The 26,411-nt window shown below is 32.4% G+C and overlaps 1 protein-coding gene across 1 annotated transcript; it reads right to left on the reverse strand.

Annotated features, from left to right (window-relative positions):
* Positions 1-11,465: 11,465 nt before the first annotated feature.
* On the reverse strand, positions 11,466-14,550 carry LOC134722792 (uncharacterized). Its single transcript, XM_063586419.1, has 3 exons — positions 14,451-14,550; positions 11,575-12,390; positions 11,466-11,494 (listed from the first exon to the last, which is right to left on the reverse strand). Exons 1-3 carry the CDS (start codon positions 14,509-14,511, stop codon positions 11,466-11,468), a joined length of 906 nt encoding a protein of 301 aa, XP_063442489.1. The 5' UTR covers positions 14,512-14,550.
* Positions 14,551-26,411: the final 11,861 nt, after the last annotated feature.

A 26,411-nucleotide genomic window follows, 5' to 3' on the forward strand; every position in this document is an offset into this window, starting at 1 on the left:
AGGAAAATTCAAAAAGGAAAATCAAAAATCAAAAGGCAAAATCAAAAGTCCAAACACATCAAACGAATGGGTAACAACTGTCATATTCCTGACTTGGTACAGGCATTTTCTAATGTAGTAATAAACTATATACATCTATAATAATATATATGAAAAATGTGCCCCAAATAAATTCAATCATATTAAGTTTGCTTTTTTTCATTTCTTTTTTTTTCTCAACGTAAATCATTGCAGAATTGGTTTAATGGAAAGTGCTTGTTATTTTTGTAGATGATTTTTATTCTACTCACCACATACACCACATGTTACAGGACAAAGTAGGCGGAGGGATGAGTTACTGCAGATATGTCTGTCCGTGCATTGTACGTATGTAACATCTTCACAAGGAATACCAGGGATCATGGTTGTTTCTGGAACTTAAATTATATACATGTAAAGACAAGTTATTTTAACAGACAAACACACATCTTTTTATAAAATAAAGCCGAAATGCATGATAAAAAGTGCTATACATTATTTAACTTTCTTTATACGCACATGTAACTTGTCAATACTTTGCATGGTACGATACCAATTTTTCTAATATTTTGAATGATATCTTCTTCCACGGGTCGACTTATACTGAGGATAACCCAGTTTTAAAACTATTTGTAAGGTATCAGTCGATAGAACAAAATAAGTCGGTGTGTCTTGTTTATTCAACTCATAGCATTTGATTGAATTTTATTTTTTCCCGGATATTATTTTTAAAAGTGACAGCGCACCACTTTAGTTAGTTTTTCTTTTTCTTTTTTTCTATTTTAAAGTGGGTTTTCGAAGGAAGCAATCACAATAAATTCTTTGATAGTAATTGTTTGTTGTGAAATTAGTGCTAGTCTCGATAACAAAAAAGTAAAGATATTAATTATATAATTACCGTTAATCATATTTTAAAATATTCAACAATAAAATTGAGAATGGAAATGGGGAATGTGTCAAAGAGACAACAACCCGACCAAATAAAAAAACAACAACAGAAGGTCACCAACAGGTCTTCAATGTAGCGAGAAATTCCCGCACCCGGAGGCGTCCTTCAGCTGGCCCCTAAACAAATATATACTAGTTCAGTGATAACGAACGCCATACTAATTTCCAAATTGTACACAAGAAACTAAAATTAAAATAATACAAGACTAACAAAGGCCAGAGGCTCCTGACTTGGGACAGGCGCAAAAATGCGGCGGGGTTAAACATGTTTGTGAGGTCTCAACAATGTATATTTCAAGATGCATAATGACATTATCATACAATTTTTAACTGCAGATTAGAAGAACTAAAAACACTTGAAAATTGGCATTAGTTTTGTTCCGATGATACACAATTGCAGGATACATTTGAACTTGTATTGTTAGGTTATCTCATTATCTGTTAAATTTAACTCACCACAAAGACCACAAGTTACAGGACAATGTTGTCTAAGAATTGTATTAGTGCAAACACGGCTTCCAATACACTTCACGGATATATCATCTTCACATTTAGTAACAGGAAGGCTAGTTGTTGTCGTGGGAACTTAAATTAATAGGTACTATTTTTTCAATCAATAATTTAAAATGAATACCCAATTGATACGATATTTCGGTGCTTGTTTTTCCTATCATGATTTTCCTGCTAGAGGGTTGCTGCTCACAAGGAAGCTATAAAACTATGAGTTCTAAATGGTGAACCTCTAATCCTCCCTTCGTAAATTTTACGGACGCCATCACGAGTTGGTTGACCGTTATGGAATAACTATTTCACAGGTTCGTGTAATTCTTTAGTTGTATATGTTGTGTCATGTGTACTATTGTTTGTCTGTTTGTCTTTTTCATTTTTTAGCCATTGCATTGTCAGGTTTTTTTTTTCAATTTATGAGTTTGACTGTCGCTCTGGTATCTTTCGTCCTTTTTTTTACTTTACTGAAATCGACTATGTGTTAATTTCTAAAAAGCAAATAAATGCTCATATGTGGTCCTTTTACGTTATTTGGATAGAACATAATCAAATAATCAAAAAAAACACAACTTCTATAAATTGACAACTTCACAATGCAATTATATATATGTATTGCACATAAACGTTATATTTTAAAGAATTAGAGTCAATTTTTCAGTGGGAAATTTATTAAATCTATAGATTTGTTTTCATTTTCACATGGCCTGAGTGTTTATTATATTCGTTAAATTTAACTCTTGTTTCCTTTCGGGATTAAATTGCTATAAAACGACTAAGGCAATGGCAAAGTTTTCTTTCATCATAACTAAGGCTTGCACGCATTACATCTTAAATAAAACATGACTATATACCGATTTCAAGGTCTAGGGTTTAACGAAATCAGAATTTTAGCTCTGCCAGAATCCGAAGGAATGTATGATATCGGTTCCTGTAGGCCAGGCAACAAGAACATTGCATGTAATCAGGTAAGGAATTAAGGATTGTTTGTAAATTTACCAACATCCTGTGTATTTGTAAACAGTCCTAAATGGAAATATTGTCTATGATTTTAAGCCTGTCCGATGACGAAAATAATGTCTAAACGCCTTTATTTTCATTTCCCTACAAATATAACCCAAACGAAAAATCCATGAGCGAGAATAACAAATGCAAATATGCATGGTACCTATAGGACACGAAGAAATGATGATTAATTTATAGTGGAAGGAAAACAAAATGATGTTTTCTCATTTACGAGAATGGATAAGAAAACCGGCTCATTCATGGTTGTAGTATGTTAAAGCTATATACCATATGTATAAAAAAAAAAACTCTTCATATATACTAGTTTTAAAATCTTTTACGCCATAATCATATTTCGTCTACGGACGATTCATCGGTCACAGTTGACACAAAAAAGTTAAAAAGCCCCCCCCCCAAACCCCCCCCCCAAAAAAAAAACCCAAACCAAACAACATACAACGCTAAAGAGCGTTTGGAACCTTAATTTCCATCAGGTTTTTCCATATACAGCGAAGTCAATATAAATGTATTTCTAGGATGAAAAATCCTTGAAATTTTAAATCTTCAAAGTTTTCTTAACAACGACATTTTCATTTAAACATATAAGTGCTGTGACAAAACATAACCAATTAGTTGATAAAGCATATGTCTCTTGATTTCCCGTGTTGCTTCTGTTGATATTGTTTATACGTTGTTAACAAAAAAGAGCAGTTTGATCGAAAACCCAACAATGTCGATATACATTTAAAAAATCTTGACTAACAGTTCGGGTTGAGTGACCTTCACCAAGTTTAAAGTTGTTATGATAATAAATATTTGAGTAAATCATATTTATCTAGATGTAAATTTTGTATATCGCTTCCAAATTTACTCACCACACAGACCATAAGTAACAGGACAATGTTGTTTAAGACTATGATCACTGCATACATGACTATCAGTACAGTGTATGTATGTAGCGTTTTCACATTTAGTAACAGGAAGGCGTGTTTCTGTCGTGGGAACTTAAATGATTGGTACTATTTTTTTCAAATATGAATTTGAAATGAATGCACAGGTTTTATTTAAAAGCATTGAAAAACAGCAATGAAAATGTAAAACTTTTACTACTATATATATACTTTAATTGTAGTCGTGTTGTTATTTGTATTTGCTTTTAAGAAACTACACATTTTTCTCCCGGTTGCATACAATCTTAATACTAGGTTGAATGAATCTCTTACTGAATTTCGAAAATCTCACATTTTAATAAAAAAAAAATGCAAATGTTTGTTTATAACTAAATGGCTAGTTTTCATTATAAAACTTATGTACATGTAACTTTTCCTGAAAAAAATCTTTAATTTGTTGACATATAGAAAAAGTTTACTTTTTTTTTAATTGCTTGCTTCTAGGAAACAATTCGCCGATATATTTACCGTATGCAAGTGACCTTAGCGTGACCCTACTCGTAAACATCCAGTGATCGCATTACGCATGGAACTTTCCTTAAAACAAACTAGTATCTGATGTTACATGTTAAACACGTGCTCAAAATCAATGCTTCTTTGTTGATTGTTTACTATAAGGTGACAATCGACAAACTTCGGCTTCAAATCACGACAATTAAGTAGTTATCATATTTTCACATCAATACACACCCAAAAAGAAAACAAATACGATTATACGATATGTATGCGTAAAAAATGATGAAATCGTGCAAAGAAGACTAAGTTTGTGATATAAACATGCATTGGTTGATAAATTGGATATTAAACATTATTTTTCACCTGTCACTCGTTTCATATGACTTTAAAAAAGATACATCCTAGAATGGAAAGTTGCAGTTTTGATATACATTTCTATTCAGTTTAAAGGTCTTACCAAAAAGAAGTCACACAAATGCAGTAATGTCCATATTCAATTGAATAATCTTGTCTTACATTCTTGTTGACATACATTTGACAAGTTTAACATTGCTACAGTGATAAACTAATCAGGCAACATACATGTACTTATCTAGATAAACATTTTATATTTTGCTATTCAAATTGACTCACCACACAGACCACAAGTTACAGGACAATATTGTCTAAGACTTTGATCACTGCATACATGGCTATCTGTACACTGTATGTATGTAGCGTCTTCACATTTAGTAACAGGTAGGACTGTTGTTGTTGTAGGAACTTAAATGATATGTACTCATTTCTTCAAACCATTTTTATTTGAAAGCAAAAAGCAAGAATATGAAGGACAGGACTAAAACGTCATCGGTTAAATTGAAGAGCAACTTGTAAATAAACTTTATTATTATTGATTTTGTTTAATTGTGTTTGTAATGTAATCTAGTTTTCCTTTAGAGGAAATACACATTATCGTTCAATCTGCCTATACTAACATATGTACTAGGTTTAATTTATTTTTTATATTGTTTCTTATAGAAGAGAAGATATCATTAGACCCCGTTTAGGACCACTAAAAGAAATCTAAGATTATTATATCTGCCACAAACATTCAGAAAGTACAAGGTATATGTCTGTCAAAGATCAGAAATAAAATGAACCGAACCATTCTACTGTTTTTAATCATCTTACTCTTTGCACATTTAGAAGCCAAATAATAGGTTTTAGCGAAGTGCCTCAATTATGGTTGTTATATAGCCCTATACGCCAAATGGTAAATTTAAAACTACCTCTGTATATATACTATTATCAGATTTTTTATACTTCAAACGCACGTTTTTTAAAGTCATATGCAACTTCAAATAAAAAAAAAATGCAAATGTTTGTTTATAACTAAATGGCTAGTTTTCATTATAAAACTTATGTACATGTAACTTTTCCTGAAAAAAATCTTTAATTTGTTGACATATAGAAGAAGTTTACTTTTTTTAATTGCTTGCTTCTAGGAAACAATTCGCCGATATATTTACCGTATGCAAGTGACCTTAGCGTGACCCTACTCGTAAACATCCAGTGATCGCATTACGCATGGAACTTTCCTTAAAACAAACTAGTATCTGATTTTACATGTTAAACACGTGCTCAAAATCTATGCTTCTTTGTTGATTGTTTACTATAAGGTGACAATCGGCAAACTTCGGCTTCAAATCACGACAATTAAGTAGTTACCATATTTTCACATCAATACACACCCAAAAAGAAAACAAATACGATTATACGATATGTATGCGTAAAAAATGATGAAATCGTGCAAAGAAGACTAAGTTTGTGATATAAACATGCATTGGTTGATAAATTGGATATTAAACATTATTTTTCACCTGTCACTCGTTTCATATGACTTTAAAAAAGATACATCCTAGAATGGAAAGTTGCAGTTTTGATATACATTTCTATTCAGTTTAAAGGTCTTACCAAAAAGAAGTCACACAAATGCAATAATGTCCATATTCAATTGAATAATCTTGTCTTACATTCTTGTTGACATACATTTGACAAGTTTAACATTGCTACAGTGATAAACTAATCAGGCAACATACATGTACTTATCTAGATAAACATTTTATATTTTGCTATTCAAATTGACTCACCACACAGACCACAAGTTACAGGACAATATTGTCTAAGACTTTGATCACTGCATACATGGCTATCTGTACACTGTATGTATGTAGCGTCTTCACATTTAGTAACAGGTAGGACTGTTGTTGTTGTAGGAACTTAAATGATATGTACTCATTTCTTCAAACCATTTTTAATTGAAAGCAAAAAGCAAGAATATGAAGGACAGGACTAAAACGTCATCGGTTAAATTGAAGAGCAACTTGTAAATAAACTTTATTATTATTGATTTTGTTTAATTGTGTTTGTAATGTAATCTAGTTTTCCTTTAGAGGAAATACACATTATCGTTCAATCTGCCTATACTAACATATGTACTAGGTTTAATTTATTTTTTATATTGTTTCTTATAAAAGAGAAGATATCATTAGACCCCGTTTAGGACCACTAAAAAAAAAATCTAAGATTATTATATCTGCCACAAACATTCAGAAAGTACAAGGTATATGTCTGTCAAAGATCAGAAATAAATGAACCGAACCATTTTACTGTTTTTAATCATCTTACTCTTTGCACATTTAGAAGCCAAATAATAGGTTTTAGCGAAGTGCCTCAATTATGGTTGTTATATAGCCCTTTCCGCCAAATGGTAAATTTAAAATTACCTCTGTATATATACTATTATCAGATTTTTTATACTTCAAACGCACGTTTTGTCTACAAAACATGCAAAAGTCGCATCAGTAACACTCGAATCAGGAAAATTAGAAAGCCGATCAAAGTACTAGTATGAAGTTGAAAACCACTGAGAACTTCACTTTCTCCGGGCCTTTCAAGTGCTCTACGAAATCCCTTTCGACATATTAACGTAATATTTATCAGTAATCGAAGCTTAGCTTCTTACTTCTTATAAAAACATATTCTTCAAATGTCAAAACTGAATTTGACTTATAATCGGGCTTGTATTATATGAACAACACGGCAGGTGCAACACGTAGAGCAAGATGTCATAACAATCCGGAGAACTTGAGGTTACCCATGGTGTTTAATTGGGTTTGGATTGCTGAGTCTTTGAATTTATGTTTTCTTTTAATATTTCCCGCTGTTTTTTTGGCATTGCATTGTCTATTTATTTCAGACTTTCAAGTTTGACTGTCATGCACTTTGATATCGTTTTTCGCTCTTTTCCCGTACTTACACCTTGTTTAAGATTATTCACAGATCATTTGAAAGAAACAGTGTTGTAGGGTGAATTTAAATAAAGCAAATATTTTAATAGTTGTTGAAGAAAATCAGCAGATTTGAATAGAAATTTGAAACTCATATTTGTTTACTCACAAGGACATTTCAATCTTGTATCACAAGGCCTAATGTCGTATCCGCTACAAGTACAATTTTGTCCATCATACGTTGGAGCTGGATTATCGCATTTTCTGTTTCGAAACTGCACACCCTGGCCACAGGTGACTGAACACAAACCAGACCATGGACCCCATGGACCCCAAAGGCCATCAACTTATAAAAGGAATACGGAAATAACAGATTCACTTCTTTACATCATCGAATAACAGCTAAGCTTCTTTTTCGCCTTTTCAGAATCTTAAGTAATATGGGTAATCTCATTGTTCGTATATCAAAATGAAAATAACGTTACGTCATTGGCTGAATTTCCATTGTTTATCACGTTGTAAACCAATACAACGTTTTGGTGTTCGCTTTTGGATATATAACCCAATATTAAATTCTAAAACGGTGAATGTCTAACGTATAGTAAACACTACAGGAACAATAGACGGAAACATAATTACAACATATCTAAAACTAAACAAAGTATTATCACCAAAAATCTCTCGAGAAGGGCACATATTCCAAAGTGACTTAAATGCCATAATTTGTAACTTAATCCTTAAAAATCATATATTTCGCTAAAAAGAATAGAAAATGCAAATGGTAATTTGTCCGACGGCTTCCATAGTTATAGAAGGACAACGATGTAAATTATCTTTCAGATATAAGATTGTTTAAGCTTTCCAAAAAAAAAGAAACACTGACAAAAAAATCATTCGAAAATATGAAGGTGTATAATGACATCTAGTATTAAAGGTTCCATAAAAATTTCACTTAAATTAAGTTGCTTCAATGAAGTAAAACATACACACAAAGTAACGCAGTATTCGACGAAGCAGGCACACCAATCCGTTTTTAAGAGTGTTCAAATGCTTCGAGTTGGTAAACACTTGCTGCTCCACTGATACTATGTGAGTCAATATTTATACATGTAGGTTTTGACTTTTCAACTTAAAAAATGGTTGTAACTGTTTTTGTTTTAACATGTTTGAAAAAAACGTTTGAGTGGGTTATGAGTTGTCTCAAAAAAGTATACGCACAATTCAATACTACGTGATATTATCTGAATACCTGTAATATGACCAGTACAATCTTCATCAATCAGTCCATCTCCATCATCATCTGTACTGTCAAAATATATTAAGATGAAGATTATAAACTGATATAGACATCAAATAGAGATTCTCGCAATTCTAGACAGAAAATAAGTGAAGCTCTGGCATATACTAAACACATATCCGCATGTTCAGCTTAATGTTGTAATGGTAACTACAAACACTGCGCAAAACCAAGAAGTTATAGACTATCAAAGTAAATGGAAATTAGGCATGTTACAAGAGACAAACACCCGACCAAATAGCAGACTACAGCCATATGCTATACAAGACTAACAAGCTTCAGAGGCTCATGACTTGGGACAGGGTATCAAAAGCGGAGTGTTAAAAATGTTTGCGATGTCTCAATCGTCACTCTATAAAATTGCCATTTGGTGTGACATAAAGAGCCTTTGAATTACTTACCAAACACTTCTTATCAGTTATCTTTTCAATATTGTATAATCATTTACTTTCAAATTTATGGCGAATTTTTAAGAAGCAAATAATTCACACTACGAAGAACTTTGATTTTGTATCTTAAACTGCTTGCCTTGCATTTTGTTATCAGTTGTGCATATTTCTTCATCTATTTTACCGTCGCAGTCATTATCTAAACCATCACCATCGACTGATTTCGTAGGGTAACATGGCTGCAATAAGGTATAATGTCACATGATTGCACATCACCTGTACTTATATAAACAATCGTGTGTCTTTGATTTGAGAATTAAGAGGTTGTTCAACTTTTTTATAAAGTAAACCATAGAAATTATGTAGAGTTCTATTAACAAGCACATCTGTAATAAATATACGTGACAAATCTTTAATTGCAAATTACTGTTTACAAACTTACAATGTATACATTGTATGTACATAACAGAATCTATGCTACGAATTTTGTGCTATAAAAAGTGAAATAACAAAAAGAAGTACTCAGAATAAAATTCAAAACAGAAAGTCTGTAGTCATAAGGCAAAAGCAAAAGCGCAAACATCAAACAAATTGATAAAAACTGTATTATCCTAGCTTGGTACAGGCAGTTTTTATGATGAAAGTGATGGTTTATAGAAGTGTGCTCCTAACGCAGAAACAGCCCCCCCCCCAAAAAAAAAAAAAAAAAATTAGTAGGACTGATTAATAATGAGACCACGTAAGTCTTATGGACACCATCACGAATTGGTTGATTCATACGATGTATCTTTGTCCAAACTAATTATGGACATTTTTATCACGTGTTAGATTGTGGTTTGTCATTACGTCGTCTGATATTTTTTTATTACCGAAAATGACTTATTCCCGAATGTGACTGTTTTGCTGGGTGTGAATTCGTATTGCTTTAAGACGTTGCACGTTACTTATCCATCCCAAATTAATTTGTTGGGTTTGATGTTGTGTTTGTTGTTGTTATCCGATTTTTCAAATGTTTTAACGTTTGTAGTTGTAAATCGTATTTTTTCTGTTGTATTGTTGTGTTGTATTGGGGGATAACTACTTATCAAGTTCATTTGGTAGATTAAATTTTGGATCAACGAAATTTACACTATTTATTTGGTTTGCAGTTTGATCAGAAGAAACAACCGCATAGCTAGATAATACGATCAATTATGTAATTACTACTTCAAATAAATATTAATATTAAGTATTATAATTTTCACTGTTATTAATATAAGTTAGATGAGTCTTACAAATCTAATCTTGAATTTCATCCAAATTCTCTTAATTTTCGGAACACGTTTTATAAATTTATATGTGACGTCACTTTGGGCGTTGCATTGACAGGTTCAACTCACCATTTTGCATAAAATGCCCTGTACCAAGTCAGGAAAATGACCATTGTAACATTATAGTTCGTTTCTGTGTGTGTTATATTTTGGTGTTGTGTCTCTGTTGTGTCGTAGTTCTCTTGTATTTGATACTTTTTCTCAGTTTTAATTTGTAACCTGGGCTTGTTTTTTTCTCTATCGATTTATGAGTTTTGAACAGCGGTATACTGCTGTTGCCTTTATTTACACTTAGTTTTATAGCTAGCTAAACCTCTCCCTTGTGTGGCAGTTGCAGAAAATCTCATTATATTGACAGCGATGTCAACATTGTGTGAATAATACAAACAAAAATAAAATGTCACAAATAATAGGGGTACACCAGTCAGCATTGCTCTGTGTATATACATTTATGTTTTATTTCATTTTGTTTAGTTTCCTTTGTTACCTATATGACATCGGACTCGAACTTCTCTTAAACTGAGTTTTACTTTGCGTATTATTGTGCGTTTTTTTTTTCGAAATTGGCAAAATGTATAAGAGGAGGTTTGAGATCTCAAAAAACATGTTTAACCCCTCCGCATTTTTGCGCCTGTCCCAAGTCAGGAGCCTCTGGCCTTTGTTAGTATTGTACGATTTCAATTTTAGTTTCTTGTGTATAATTTGGAGTTTATCATGACGTCCATTATCACTGAACTAGTAACATATTTGTTTATGGATCAGTTGAAGGACTCCTCCGAGTGCAGGAGTTTTCGCTGCATTGAATACCATTTAGTAGCCTTCGGCTGTACGTTGTCTGCTCTATGGTTAAGTTGTTGTCTGTTTGACACATTCCCCATTTCCATTCTCAATTTTATGAAAATACATATATATTTAACAAACAAGCAGAACCTGTAAATCACGTTTGTTAGAAATCTTACCGCGTTGATCTTTGCTAATCTCATTCCTGTAGGAAGAGCATATGACTCATGGTAGGCATGCCCATACAGATAACTTCCAAATATGGTATACGAATCTTTGTGAACAACAGTATGGAATCCCCTTGGTATGTCCACGTATGCACCAACCATAGATGTTTTCTCTATTGGGTTCCATTCGTTGTCTTAGGTAATGGTTTTTCGTCAAGAAGTAGTCCGTCTTTCTTAGTTGAATCGATCACCAGCATAACTTGATGGTCATATCGAAAATATTCCGGATGTGAGTATTCTGCAGTAGCAAAAGTATATTTGGAATTGAACAATTCATATGGTGGAATAATCATCATTGACGCATCAGTCGGTTCACTTCTGACTATTTGACCTAACACAAACTGTGCTATACAAACAGGCTTTGTTGCATTGATTGACTTATATAGTAAACTAGATGGAAGTGTAATTTGCTTCCAGTCACCCGCCTTTGCAAGAATTAATGATGGTAAACCTGCAATTCTAACTTCGGTGTTGTCTTCACTAGCTACAATACGAAAGTAGTCCCCGACGGTTCTTTTTGGAATTGGAGCTGTCATGAATTTTCTCCTCCATGTATCAACTGGAGTAAGCTGCTCTACCAGATGGTCTCCAAATCTCCCCGTTCCTATGTTTGTTTTAATATTACCACTGTATGCCGAAATAGGATGAGTGCTTTCAATATGAGCACCCGTTAAATCACCAACACTTTGTAGTTGGAAGTTTTCATATTCATCTAAGTTCACAGTAATGACTTCGCCTCCTTGATAAGTCTTTGAATTATATGTGACTGTAATATTTGGAGCATTGGGAAGCGTTACGTTTACCACAGTGTTGTCCTGTGTAGCTGCAACTCCAAGTTGTGTTTTAAGAAACCCTGGTCCGTAGCACAAAGCATAATACTCATTTCCTAATGCATCTATTGGAATGCCATAGAACAAATCATTAGAATAGTGATCTTTGTTTCCCCCATAAACTACTAAATCGTCATCTGACTTGACAAGAAGTACTTTTGAAGATTTCAAACTTCCTCTCATACGAAACTCGTCACTTATAATAACTCTGGCAACTTGTCCAGGTGAGACGGAAATAAATTCTGATACCGCAGGTTGTGTCCATTTTGGTGATGTTATTTTAAAAAGAACCGTATGTTTCTCTGTTGTTGTTACGTACAATTCAAGAGGTATGTCATGTATATTACCAGCATTACCAGTTTCCATAAAAGATACAACAAATTCTCTTCCAATATTGTCAGGAGGACCTATAAGTAAAACCAAACTGTCCACATAAAAAAAGAATTTGTCCCAAGTATACGGACGCCCAATCCGCACTATCAATTTCTTTGTTCAGTAGACCGTGAAAATGGGATAAAAATTCTAGTTTGGCATTAAAATTAGAAAGAACATTTTATAGGGAATATGTTGTCTAAGTGTCAAGTTGATTGGACTTCAACTTCATCAAAAACTACCTCGACCAAAAAAATCAACCTAGAGCGGGACGAACGGACAAAGGGACGGATGAACGAACAGTCGAACGAACTGATGAAAAAAATAGACGAACGAACGAACGGACGGACGCACAAACCAGAAAACATAATGCCAATAAATGGGGCATAAAACATAACGTTACACAAGTATCTGCTTTGAAGGGTTAGAGATCATATCTTGGCGTTGGTTAAGTTTAAAGCAACAGTAGTACATCGCAGTTTAATACATATAGCAAATATTCGGTTAAGAAATACAAAACCCGGTAGCAAACTTAAACCGTGGGAAACCCATCATGAGAGGAAAACAACGGAAAATAGAGAAAACGCCAACATATATTTGAACGACTGTCAAAAGCCGAATTCCTGACTTGTTACAAAATATATACAAGCTTTTAAGAAAAAAATTATGCATATTTTGTCTTTATATTGATTCAGTATAGGGTCTTTGCATTCAAACCAAACACATTTATTTGAAAACCACTTGTTGGCATGACACGAGTTATCTTCTTCTTGTACATTTTATGATAGAATGATACTAAACCCCGCACGGAAGGAATTGATATTGATATGAACCCCATTGTATTTTTGCGCCTGTGCCAAAGTCAGGAGCTCCTGACCTTTGTGAGTCTTATATTTTTGTTAATTTTAGTTTCTTGTGTAGAATTTGCGTTTAGTACGGCGTTCATTATCATTAGTATATATATTTGTTTATGGGTAAGCTTGTTTAGGGACAAGCTGAAGGACGCCTCCGGGTGCGGGAATTTCTCTGATGTTGTCTGTTGTATGGTGAGGTTGTTGTCTCTTTGACATATTCCTCATTTCCATTCTCAATTTTATTGATTAGACCTGGTTTCACAACTAACAAAACCTTCCGTTTATATGGCAATATTAAAAAGCCACTTAAATGACAATACTACATGACAGGACTACATCACATATAAACGCAAGAACACTCGACATATACTCCAGAAATACATTGTAAATAACTAATATAATAGTACATTACAAATTATTATTCACAAAATAACAACTGACACCTTATATAAATTTATATGAGATACTTTTTAGCTATCAACATGCAAACAATTGCAATTTCGTGTCTGTAGTACGAATATTTTTATCAATGCATTCTTCCTATTACGATTTAATATTTGCTTAATAAAGGAAATATTATGGGGTAGTTTTCTGATCCGTTCTCTCTTTCATCGTTTAATTGTGCAATATTGAAATACAACATCCATAATTCTTTCAACTGTTTATTCATGTCACTCTCTATATTAGTACTTGTGTCCGGTGTGTGTTGCAGTTTTAATATAAAAAAAGAAGATGTGGTTTGATTTCCAAAAGACAACTCTCCACAAAAGACAAAATGATACAAAAGTATATACTTATAGCTCACTGTACGACCTTTAAAACGATCAAAACCAATAAAACAAGGCCCCGACATTACAAATGTAAAACAGTTAAAACTAACGGACAAATTTATGTTCAAAATAATGAACGGAAAACAAATAGTTTACATAGCAGCAAACGACAACCGCTGAATTACTGACTTGACACAGGCAAATACAGAATGTGGCAGTGCTAAAGTTATATATCAGTGTGCAGGTATGTATAATCTTCTTCAATCTGAATGGTGAAAACACCTACTATTTAAACGAAATTGTCTTGAAACGAAAATGTTCTTTTTTTTTTAATAAAAATTATTAAAGAAATATCACTGGATAACATGTTTTACAGTTAACAAGACAATATTTTGTGGTTTACGTAGGGGGGAGATAAACTGTAGATAATTAAACATTCCATAACAGTGACAAAAAACACATGATACTTACCTTGCTCGAAAGACAAACTTAATACACAGATAACTCCAAACAGATTTCGCAAATCTATCATTCTGATGTGTAAATGCTTTTGATCAATTTTCGGGTACACGAGTCTGAAAATAATGAATTTAATATGATTTAAACCTGCTTACCTCTAAAGCGTTTACGTTTATTAAATTACTACTAAAGCAATCTTGTGTTTCTTTAAACATGTAGACAAACCCCGGCAGATTCCACTACTTTATCAATAAAGGCAACAGTAGTATACCGCTGTTCGAAAGTCATAAATCAAATGAGTAAAAGAACAAACACATCCGGGTTATAAACAAAAACTGAGGGAATCGCATCAAATAAAAGAGGAGAACCACGACCCCACAGAAACACAACATCAAAGTGTAATACACACAGAAAGGAACTATGATATAACAATGGCCATATCGATATCGATCGAGGATTGCCGCTCGAGAATAAAACATGAACAGTTACAATTCATTTTTTTAAAGTTATCACATGAGTTACATTTATTATCTTTCAAGACAATGACTGAAAAATAATATTGTCCACATTTTCAAGACTCGGTTTGATAAAAGAATTAAAAAATGTTACAACCTCAAAAAGCTTTTATTTCAATATTCAGCTTTAGAAGTTGTTTGAAAAATATATATAAAATTCCCGTTAAAATGTTGTTTGAATTGCAGCCTTACTCTTTATCTGTAGTCATGGTAATTTTGATTAAGAATGAAACATAGTTCATTGCAAATATTATGATGTGTTTTACATGCAAATGTTTAAAGCTATTTCAACAACGAAATACGCCACGAGTGCATCATACGTCCATCGCCGTTCACGGAATAAATAGACAATAACTGTTTAGTGTCTTTAAATATCAGCTGTATTTGTACGAGGCTAGGAAACAAGGTGTATGCGAGCTTTTAGCGAGCTACTACACCTGTTTCGAGCCGAGTACAAATACAGCTGATATTTAAAGACACTAAACAGTTATTGTCTTTATCCTGCAATTAATTCTGAATATTGTTTGTGTTTGAAAGACACAAAAACTAAACATATTTAGCATTTATTTTCGATTTGTAATCCCTAGAGGCCCGCGTAGTAATATCAAAATCACACATTACGCTGAAGACGGGTTCGCAAAAAAAGAATCTCGAGTGGTCAACAATAATACATCGATCAAGGTGAATAATTATCTATGTTAACATAACAACTAATTTCAACAGTAAAAACAAATAACAAAACATTGTCAAATTTGAAACAGAAGTGTACAAGTTGTCCTACGCTTCAGATATGACATCCACTAAACATGCATGCTGAAATTGACATGGTTGATTTTGTAACACAATCATACACATTCAAGTTTTGAAATCGACAATTCTCATCGTCATTGGAATGCAACTGGAATACACATTTTGAGGTCACACAGGTTTAAACAATACTCAGTCCGGTAGTGGGCGGAGCTTTAAAGCGATATCTGTATAGTATATAGATACAGCATAGCGATATCCGTAGGGATGTATCTGTATAGTAGGAGACCTAATTGCAGGATAAAGTTTTATAACTGGTCAATATCATATCAGAAATTCCTAATAAAACGAAAAGGAGCTTATTGTAAAAGATATAGAACAACTACAAAAGTTTCATGAACACTTCTTAAAGCATTTTTGAGTTGTTGTCAGAAAACTGTATAAATAAACAAAGTTTTATGCAAATTGGTTAAAATCTTTAAGAGTCACTGTCCGACATATTGAAAACGGATGGTATCCCATAACATGTATAAGACTTCCCATATACGGGTTCAATTACAAAATCATCAATAAACATCTTTAGATAAAGGCAACAGTAGTATACCGCTGTTCGAAATTCATAAAACGATAGAGACAAAAGCAAATCCTTGTAACATACTTAAACTGAAGGAAATGCATCAAATATAAAAGAACTACGAAACAACAGAAACACAACATTAAAATGTAACACACAAGAAACGAACTATAATATAACAAAGGCCATTTTCCGGACTTGGTACAGGGCATTTAAAGAAATAAATTGTGGGTTGCACCTGATTTTGTGGGATGCCAAAACCCCAGGTTTAAGGGCAATGCTAACTATAGCAGTACATGTTATGACTACATGCAAAAAAAAATGAGAAAAAATATAGGACAGAGAAACACACGAATAATAGCCAACAAAAGGTACCAGGTTAAAAACTTATTACGCCAGATGTGCGTTTCGTCCACACAAAACCAACCAGCGACGTTCATATGAAAAAGTGAGAAAGCCAACACAAGTACAAAGCTGACGAGAACCGAGGATCAAACGTTCCAAAAAGTTGTAACCAATACGACCAGGGTTATCCGCCTGGGACAAGAACATATCGTTTTGTTGTAAGCTAAATAATATTAAATAATAAGCGGGAAAAAACGGTATAAAAAGAAAAAAAAAGTTAATTGAAAGTATGAATCTTTTAAAATTATAGTTAATACGCAATCTGCCGACTGTGTTTCAAAAGTGCAAATAGCAACAACTTATTACTATCACTGGCTATGTAATCAAGCTTTGAAGTTATTTCAAAGTATTCAAAAATTCAAACAACTTCTTACCTTGACAGGATATATACGAAAGTCAAGATATATCAACCGCAATCTTTTTCTTATATATAGTAGTCTGGTCTTGTTTACGACGGAGGACCGATTAAATATTTGTTTTTAATAGAAAAGTGCCACACAACGCTTCGATGAAAAGGCACATTAAGTTATCTGCTTTGGAATAAATTTGTTGTTGACTTTGCAATTACTTATGTAAATACCAAAACTTTTCTACCTGTCTTTGTTGAGCTTTTCCTTAAGATAATTGATAACATTTTGATATAGTGATAACAAAAAGTAGTTAATACTTTAATTTTGTCACTTGCAGTCAGTTTACATACATGTATAGTTTGAATAAAGAGATGTGGTACGGGTTGCAAAAAGACAACTCTCGATCCAAGTAACAATTTAATAAAAAATGAACAATTATTTGTCAATGTTCGGCCTTCAATGCGAAACATTGACTCATAACAATTAGCATGCTAGAAAGGATCCCAAAATGACTAGTGAATAGTGTAAAACAGTTAAAACAGGAAATTAAACGATCTCATATATAAAAACAGAAAAAAGAAAACACCAATGAATTTCACCAATAAACAACAACCACTGAAAAATAGGCTAATGACTTAGGATAAGTGCATGCAAACGCAGCTGAGTTAAACTTACTAGTTAACCTTTACCTAAAAATAGAACAGAATGGAAACATTACAAATAAACTAATCAAAGAAATAAGGATTGCAATTCTGTATTTGCGCAAGACATACGTTTCGTCTACAAAACATACCAGTGACGCTCGATTACAAAATAATTGAACTCAAAATAAAGTACAAAGTTAAAGAGGATTGATGACCAAAATTCCTTAACGTTTTGTCAAATACAGCTTAGGTTATTTATTTCTGAGTAAAAAAAACCTTAGTATGTCAAAAATTAAAAGTTTTGTGAACAGTTAATTTATAGTTATGACCATATCAATAATAATTCCTGTCAACACAGTAGTACTGACTCCTCTGAAAATAAAACTCAATCAGCACTGGCATTGAAAATAAAATCATCAAAGAAACCAGGAATAATTTTGTATTTAGGACAGACGTGCATTTTGTTTACAAGACTTATCAGTGACGCTCGCATAAAAAAAATAATCGCCAAATAAAGTATAAAGTTGAAGAGCATTACGGACTCTTTGGAGTTGGGTCTTTCTTACTTTTATCTTTGTACGACGAAATTAATGATACCCAAAAGCTTTTTCAATGTCTGTAATGCTGGAACCTTGATTTTTGTTACATTAAAAACGGCCATAATAGGATGTAACAAATCCAACAATAGACAGATTTTCAAAGACAACAAACGTCGGAAAATAAAATTTCATTTTTCTCTCTTCAATGCTTTTGCTAACTGTGATTTTTTGTTAAATTTCCAAATTAATCATTAATTCATCATTCGACATGAGGCTTTACATGTGTACGTCAGCCGCGCGTTTAGTGAATTAAAGACTCACATCAAAACCATTTAATTGACGCTTGACCAAAAGAAGTTAAAAAAGTTCAAACAAGCTAGTGCGATATGATATTTGTGACATGATGTTGACATAGTATACGTAATAATCTATCATTAAGCCAGACAACCAAGGCCGAAATAGTTCTAGCCAAAGTTCACAGTAATCGATAAACGTCTGATTTTAAAACATACATATTTTAGTAATACTACTCACAAAGAATTACTTGTTTGGTTACTTTGTTAAAAGCAAATATCCCATCGAACTTGAAATAAAGAGTGTACCAGATATAATTTACAGTTTATTCTGTCTCATATCTAATCAATTATATGGTCATTTTTATAAATTTCCTGTTAACAAAACTTTGAATTTTTCGAAAAACTAAGGATTTTCTTACCCCAGGAGTAGATTTCCTTAGCGGTATTTGGCACAACTTTTTAGAATTTTGGGTCCTCAATGCTCTTCAACTTTGTATTTATTTGGCTTTTTAACTATTTTGATATGAGAGTCACTGATGAGTCTTATGTAGACGAAACGCGCGTCTGGCGTATAAAATTATAATCCTGGTACTTTTGATAACTATTTACACCACTGGGTCGATGCCACTGCTGGTGGACGTTTCGTCCCCGAGGGTATCACCAGCCCAGTAGTCAGCACTTCGGTGTTGGCATGAATATCAATTATATGGTCATTTTTATAAATTTCCTGTTTACAAAACTTTGAATTTTTCGAAAAACTAAGGATTTTCTTACCCCAGGAGTAGATTTCCTTAGCGGTATTTGGCACAACTTTTTGGAATTTTGGGTCCTCAATGCTCTTCAACTTTGTATTTATTTGGCTTTTTAACTATTTTGATATGAGCGTCACTGATGAGTCTTATGTAGACGAAACGCGCGTCTGGCGTATAAAATTATAATCCTGGTACTTTTGATAACTATTAACTTGCATTCAGCAAGTGAATTGACAATGTTATTTGGTTAAGAAGAAACCCTCACGAGAAAAGAGATAACTTAGCTTTCCAATTTTGAACTTTCCATTTTGTTGCAACAAAATGTCAGCAGCACCTGCAAATTCGATAAATTTATTTCATACACTATCACGAGTGGTTTGACCGTTATACAATATCTGTTCACCAATGATAACGGATATGTTCTAACTACTGCTACCACAATTCTAACCACTTTTCCTCGAATTTGACAAACCGAGTTAGATTTATTACAAGGTAGTATATAAATAGTACGTAAATGATTAACACAAACAGCAGAAATGAGTTAACATTGTTATAATTTGCAGCACAATACTTTTATTTATTAATTCGTTTACAAACTGTTTGTGAATGCTATGAACATCTAAATAAATCATATAACATATGAACTCCATCATGTCCATTTAACGTAAAGTTCCTTGTCAATTGGTAAAATCAAATTTCACAAATATAAAAAAATGAAAAAACAACTGGCATATGTATAAGCTTGGTACATACACTTCCTAATGTGGTTGAAACATGGTATGAAAAATATCATATGTTTAAATATAGACATGATAAGTAAAGAAACCAATTATTTTCCCAAAACGTTAATCCATCCAGTTACTGGAACAAGTGAAACTGTCGCTGTTGTTGCTGAAAAGAAAATTAGAAAAGGCACTAAAACAACCATTTTATGATACACATGAAAAAAAGGGAACTTTTTTCTCCCTGGAAAACAAAACTTTTCAAATATAAATATAATTTTTATAAATTGTTAAATTTCATATATATGATTACATTGATATTTTTAGAAAAATTAACAAACTGAAAATATAACAATCATCTACTGGACGATTTTTCCAATTTTGTATTCCAAACTTGTTAAAAACAGCTGCGTACCTTAACTAATAAAGGTTATTATACAAAAGTAATACATATTTTTTTTGGTGCACAGAACATTTATAATTTGTTTGTTAAACTGTTAAATCTGCATGCCTTGTCATGAATTCAACGTAAATATGATTGCAGACAACTTGTTCATATTTATATAAAGTAACCTTACCACAAAGACCACACGTAACAGGACAATGTTCTCTGAGAGCTGAATCACTATGACTATCAGTACACTGGATATATGAAGCATCTTCACAGTGCGTAACAGGAACTTAAATTATACATACAAGTTCTTTATCTTAAGTTTCATACAATCAACATACACAGATTTATCTTAAGAATGATGAAAATAATAATAAATATTGAAAAAGAAAACTACAAATAATCAGAACAAAGTGATTCTTGACGATTTTGATAATGTTTTTCGATTTTAGGTACAGGTATGTGAAATTTGAACAAATGGAAAGCAAAATTAATCAAATACATAAATATATTTTTTATAAATCGTTAAATTTTATATAGATGATAGCATTTATATTTTTTTAGCTATTTTTATTAAAATTACCAAAGCGAAAATATAACAATCATCTAGAAGATTTTTTTTTTTTTTTTTCCATTTTGCATTTCAAACTTGTTATAACCAGCGTACCTAAACTAATGAAGGTTATCATACAAAAGTCATACATATTCCAATATTTGTTTGGTGCTCAGAACTTATATAATTTGTTTGTTAAACTTTTAAAGTCATGTGAAACCTCAAAAAAAAAAATGATGCATAGTATTTTTATAACTTAATGTAAAGTTTTCATTATACAACTTATGAAAACATACTTTTTCTGAAGAAAACTCTTTGATTTGTCCACATTCAGAAGTTTACTTTATTTTAATTGCTTCGCTGACATATTTTCCGTATATACAAGTGACCCTAGCATGACCCGACTCGTAAAAATCCGGCGATTGCAATACGCATGTTTCAGTCAATAAAAAAAACAATAATCTGATTGTATATATTAAACACGAACTCAATATCCATGCTTTTTGTTTATTGTTTACTACATACTGAAATTTGGTAAACTCATGCTTCCAAACATGGCAATTAATAAACTGCCATATTTGTTAAATCATAACAGAGAGACAGAAATAAAATTGACTTTTTTACAATATCTTAACGTAAAAAATGTTAAAATCGTGCACAGAAGACTAAGATTATGATATATATTTGCATCGGAACTAAACACATTTACTTCTAAAAAACAGTTGTTGGCATGACACGGGTTATGTTCTTCTCATATATTTTATGATAGTATGATACTAAACCCCTAACTGGAGGGATTGTACCTGATATTCATATGATGAAGACATAATCTTTCAATCAGTTTAATTGAGGTCTGGAGCTGGCATGTCAGTTAACTGCTAGTAGTCTATTGTTATTTATGTATTATTGTGATTTTATTTATTTTCTTTTGTTACATCTTTTGACATCGGACTCGGACTTCTCTTGAACTGAATTTTAATGTGCGTATTGTTATTCTTTTACTTTTCTACATTGGCTAGAGGTATAGGGGGAGGGTTGAGATCTCATAAACATGTTTAACCCCGCCGCAATTTTGCGCCATTCCCAAGTCAGAAGCCTCTGGCATTTGTTAGTCTTGTATGATTTTAAATTTTAGTTTCTTGTGTATAATTCGGAGTTTAGTATGACGTCCATTATCACTGTACTATTATGCATATTTTAGGGGCCAGCTGAAGGACACCTACGGGTGCGGGAATTCTCGCTACATTGAAGACCCATTGGATGCCTTCGGCTGTTGTTTGCTCTATGGTCGGGTGGTTGTCGCTTTGACATATTCACCATTTCCTTTCTCAATTTTATGCATTGGTACAAGAATTTGATAAACCTTATTTTTCACCAGCCACTCGTTTCACATGACTTTGAATCAGCATCTCTTGTGATGAATTAACGTTAATATGATTGCAAAAAACTTGTTCATATACAATAATTTACCACAAAGACCACATGTAACAGGACAACGTTCTCTGAGAGCTGAATCACTGCAAACATGACTATCAGTACACTGGATATATGTAGCATCTACACAGTGCGTAACAGGAATCCTGGTTGTTGTAAGAACTTAAAAGGTGTACAAGTTCTTTATATTAAATTTTATGCATTCAACAGACACAGCAACATCTTAAGTATGGTGAGAATGATATTGAGAAATTAAACTACAAATATACAGACCACAGTGAATCTTGAGGATTTTGATAATTATAATGTTTTTCGATTTTTTGTTTCATTAGTACTGTGATACTGTTTTGTATATTTGCAAACATTGCTTCTCTTCGATTAAACGAAGAAATTATGAAAATTTAAAATATGTGCAAATGGGAAACAAAATTAATCAAACACAAATATTTTTTTATAAATTGTTAAATTTTATATAGATGATAACATTGATATTTTTAGTAAAATTACCAAACCGAAAATAGAACAATCATCTAGACGACTTTTTTAGTTTTTTTCCACTTTGTATTCCAAACTTGTTATAACCAGCGTACCTAAACTAATGGAGGTTATAATATAAAAGCCATACAATGTATTTTTATTGGTGTGCTCAGAACTTATATAATTTGTTTGTTAAATTTTTAGACAACTTGTTCATATATAGATTTCCACAACTGCAACAAGTTTATTACGATATTTTTCCACTCGAGACAGGGAAATTTTAATATTTAAAGCGCGAGACTAGCCGAGCTTTTTAAATAATTAGAATTAACTGACGAGAGTGGAGAAATATCGTAATTCACGAGTTACAGTGGTGGAATCTGATTTGAGGAAAGTTGCGTATTTTCAATGTGATGTCATCAGGCATATTCGCCTTTTTTTTAATGACGTCACAATAAGAAAATTCAGAAAAAAAAAGAAAATTCAACGTTACAATTACATTTCAACCAATCATTTCCCGAGAACAAATTCCTCACAAGTTAGAAGAAATATTTTTGTCACACCGGTCAGGAAATGTGAAAATAGCACAAAAATTGGAGAAATAAAACAACTTACCACAAAGTATACATGATTGAAGACAACTTGTTCATAAAAATAACTTACCACAAAGACCACACGTAACAGGACAACGTTCTTTGAGAGCTGAATCACTGCAGACATGACTATCAGTACATTGGATATATGTAGTATCTACACAGTGCGTAAAAGGAACCTTGGTTGTTACAGGAACTTAAATTGTACAAGTTCTTATCTTAAGTTTTATACAATCAACAGACACAGATTTATCTTAACAATAATGAAAAAACAATAGATATTGAGAAATAAAACTGCAAATATACTGAACATTGTATATTTTTGATAATTTCTGTTTTTTGATTTTTGGTTTTATAAGTACAAAATGTACTTATACATTTTTATATAAAGATATAAGAAGATGTGGTGTGAGTGCCAATGGAACAACTCTCATTTCAAACAACAATTTAAAAAAGTAAACCATTATAGGTCAATGTACGGTCTTCAACACGGAGCCTTGGCTCACACCGAACAACAAGCTATAAAGAGCCCCAAAATTACAAGTGTAAATGCATTTAAACGGGAAAACCAACAGTCTAATCTATATAAAAAAACGAGAAATATGATACTTTTTTGTATGTTTGCATTTTGCTTCTCTTAAACTTCAATTTGTTGACAAATCATTGATAACTGACTTGTTTAAGTGTATACGTATTCAATTATTCTGACAAAAAAGCTATTTTTTACTATCGCACAAATTAAGCTGGACAACGTTATTTCAATGTACTATCTTTTTTTTTCCTCATTGAACAGAATATTTTTCATCAATTTTAGAATCAGAATATAATTAATGTAAAAAAAGAATCCCCCTTTATGTTTACTGTACTTGGCGTTTGGTGTGAACACGGTTTAATTCTAAACATGTTTTCTGTACTTGGCGTTTGGTGTGAACACGGCTGTCTAATTCTAAACATGTTTACTGAACTTGGCGTTTGGTGTGAACACGCTTAATTTTAAACATTTTTACCGTATATGAATACGGCCTTAGTTTATTCCTACTCATAGGTGCCGCCTACCAATTCATAAGCCTTGTATCTTGATGGTTGAGGTGTACGATGTGATGAAAAGGGAGGTATCAGTTTAAAATTAATTAAGCTAAAACATTCTGACACATGTGCCAAATAAGGAACATTACCTGGTATTGTCTTTTGTCTTTAATTATATCTTAATATATATGATAATTTTAAAATAAGGCGTTTAACATGGCAGACATTTAATTGTCTCTAGAATTGTCACAAATTTCAATTACACCAAATCAATAAATTTGTAATATATTGATGTTATTTTAGATTTTAGTATTGAATAAACATACAAAGTCCTCCCCATTAGACATGCATCTATTTTGGTGGCCGAGATTTGTTTCATTGGCAATCATACCACATCTACTTATCTTAAAAGTTTATAATAAGATTAAAAAATTTACATGAAACATCTTGTATAGCCAAAGATTTCCTTTCTAAAATTTCAAATGTGTTTTTTACCTCCATTGTAATAATACAAAAAGTACTGTACCTCGACATGTGGTTGCATGAATAACGTCTTATATAATGGGAGCATTCAAGGTATTGACATCCGAGACTAGTATAACGTGCTTCTCATCTGTTGCTATCCGTTTTAGCTCTGGTATGGACAAGGAAGTACCAATTCCAATGGCAAAAACAACAAGATTATGTCTATGTAATCTGGCCGCTTCAGCAATCGTTTTTGTTGGATCAGTCGATTTGCCGTCAGTTATGATAATCAAAACATCCAATACATCACCCCTGTTTCCCGCAGCTTTAGTAAAAGCGTTGTCACGTGCCCATCTTAGAGCGTCGCCTGTATTTGTATATCGGGAGGAATAACTTATACGCTGAATAGCGGCTTCTAGGGAAAGTTGACTTGTGTAAGACTTCATGTAAAAAATTTCATAAACAGTTTTTGAAATAGCAGCTACTCCTATCTGCACATTATTTGTCCCAATCGTAAATGTACGCGCAAGTCTTTCAACTAAAGCTTTTCTTCATTTAAAAGATCCCCCCCCCCCTCGCAGATGCATCAAGCAAAATCTGTATGCCTGCTGATGCGCTCTTACAGGCTGAAAAAACCCCAACATGCGTCATTAATTACAACATTGAAAACATTATCATTTACAAGAAGTCAAAAACTGTCTGGGGGTGTAGAAATGTCTATATTCTTTTATTCGGCATTAAACTCTTGTTAAAATGGAACTTTCATTAAGATGTACGGGATGTTTAAATACTCAGCCACGCTTGGTAGAAACCAAATGTGTATAATGAGTGTCGATATAAATTAATTTTTAGACTCATTGTAACAACACATACATCAATTCCGAAAGTGTCTGTACCTTCATAGTTGTCAATTATATTGGTATTTTTTATTCACCTTTTGAATAACTGAATGTTAATGTTTCGTTTTTTTTTTGTTATTTCTAAATTTGAGTCAACATTTCTTTCGACAAGGTCGACACTAGCGGACATAGTTTTTCCCATATTGTCCGAGTTTCTTAAATTTTAAAAGTATATAATATGTTTCACAATAATATTTTCTTTGTGGTAATACTTACAATGGTTCAATTCCACCAAAAGTTTCTGTGTATTTAAAATTAAACTAATCACAATGACACTGGGTTTACACATATTGACTGAGGGGATACAAGGTAGAAACCCCAGTTCTATTGGCATTAGGGATAATCTCAAAATGTGGAATTTTTCAATGATACCGTATTTGGTTATAATAAATTATACATGTAGATTACATGTAGATTCATAGGATAAGCGTTGGTGTGTTAAAAAGATAATACGAACACTAATTTCATCAGACCTTATATGGCTACCATCTCATACTGTAAACCGTCTATCATATATTATCTATAGAATTACCTCCCTTGGACTGAAAGAGCACGGTGAAAATGCTCCGATAAAAAGTTAATTTTCCTGCA

Source organism: Mytilus trossulus, chromosome 6 (assembly GCF_036588685.1).
Source record: "Mytilus trossulus isolate FHL-02 chromosome 6, PNRI_Mtr1.1.1.hap1, whole genome shotgun sequence".
NCBI lineage: Eukaryota > Metazoa > Mollusca > Bivalvia > Mytilida > Mytilidae > Mytilus > Mytilus trossulus.

Bases quoted from the DNA above. Each gene is read 5' to 3' on its own strand.
- LOC134722792 (XM_063586419.1), bottom strand. From the start codon at position 14,511: ATGATAGATTTGCGAAATCTGTTTGGAGTTATCTGTGTATTAAGTTTG. The intron at 12,391-14,450 runs GTAAGTATCATG...TTTTACTTATAG, and splicing joins AAGTTTGTCTTTCGAGCAAG to GTCCTCCTGACAATATTGGA. The intron at 11,495-11,574 runs GTGACTGGAAGC...TGTATAGCACAG, and splicing joins ATTAATTCTTGCAAAGGCGG to TTTGTGTTAGGTCAAATAGT.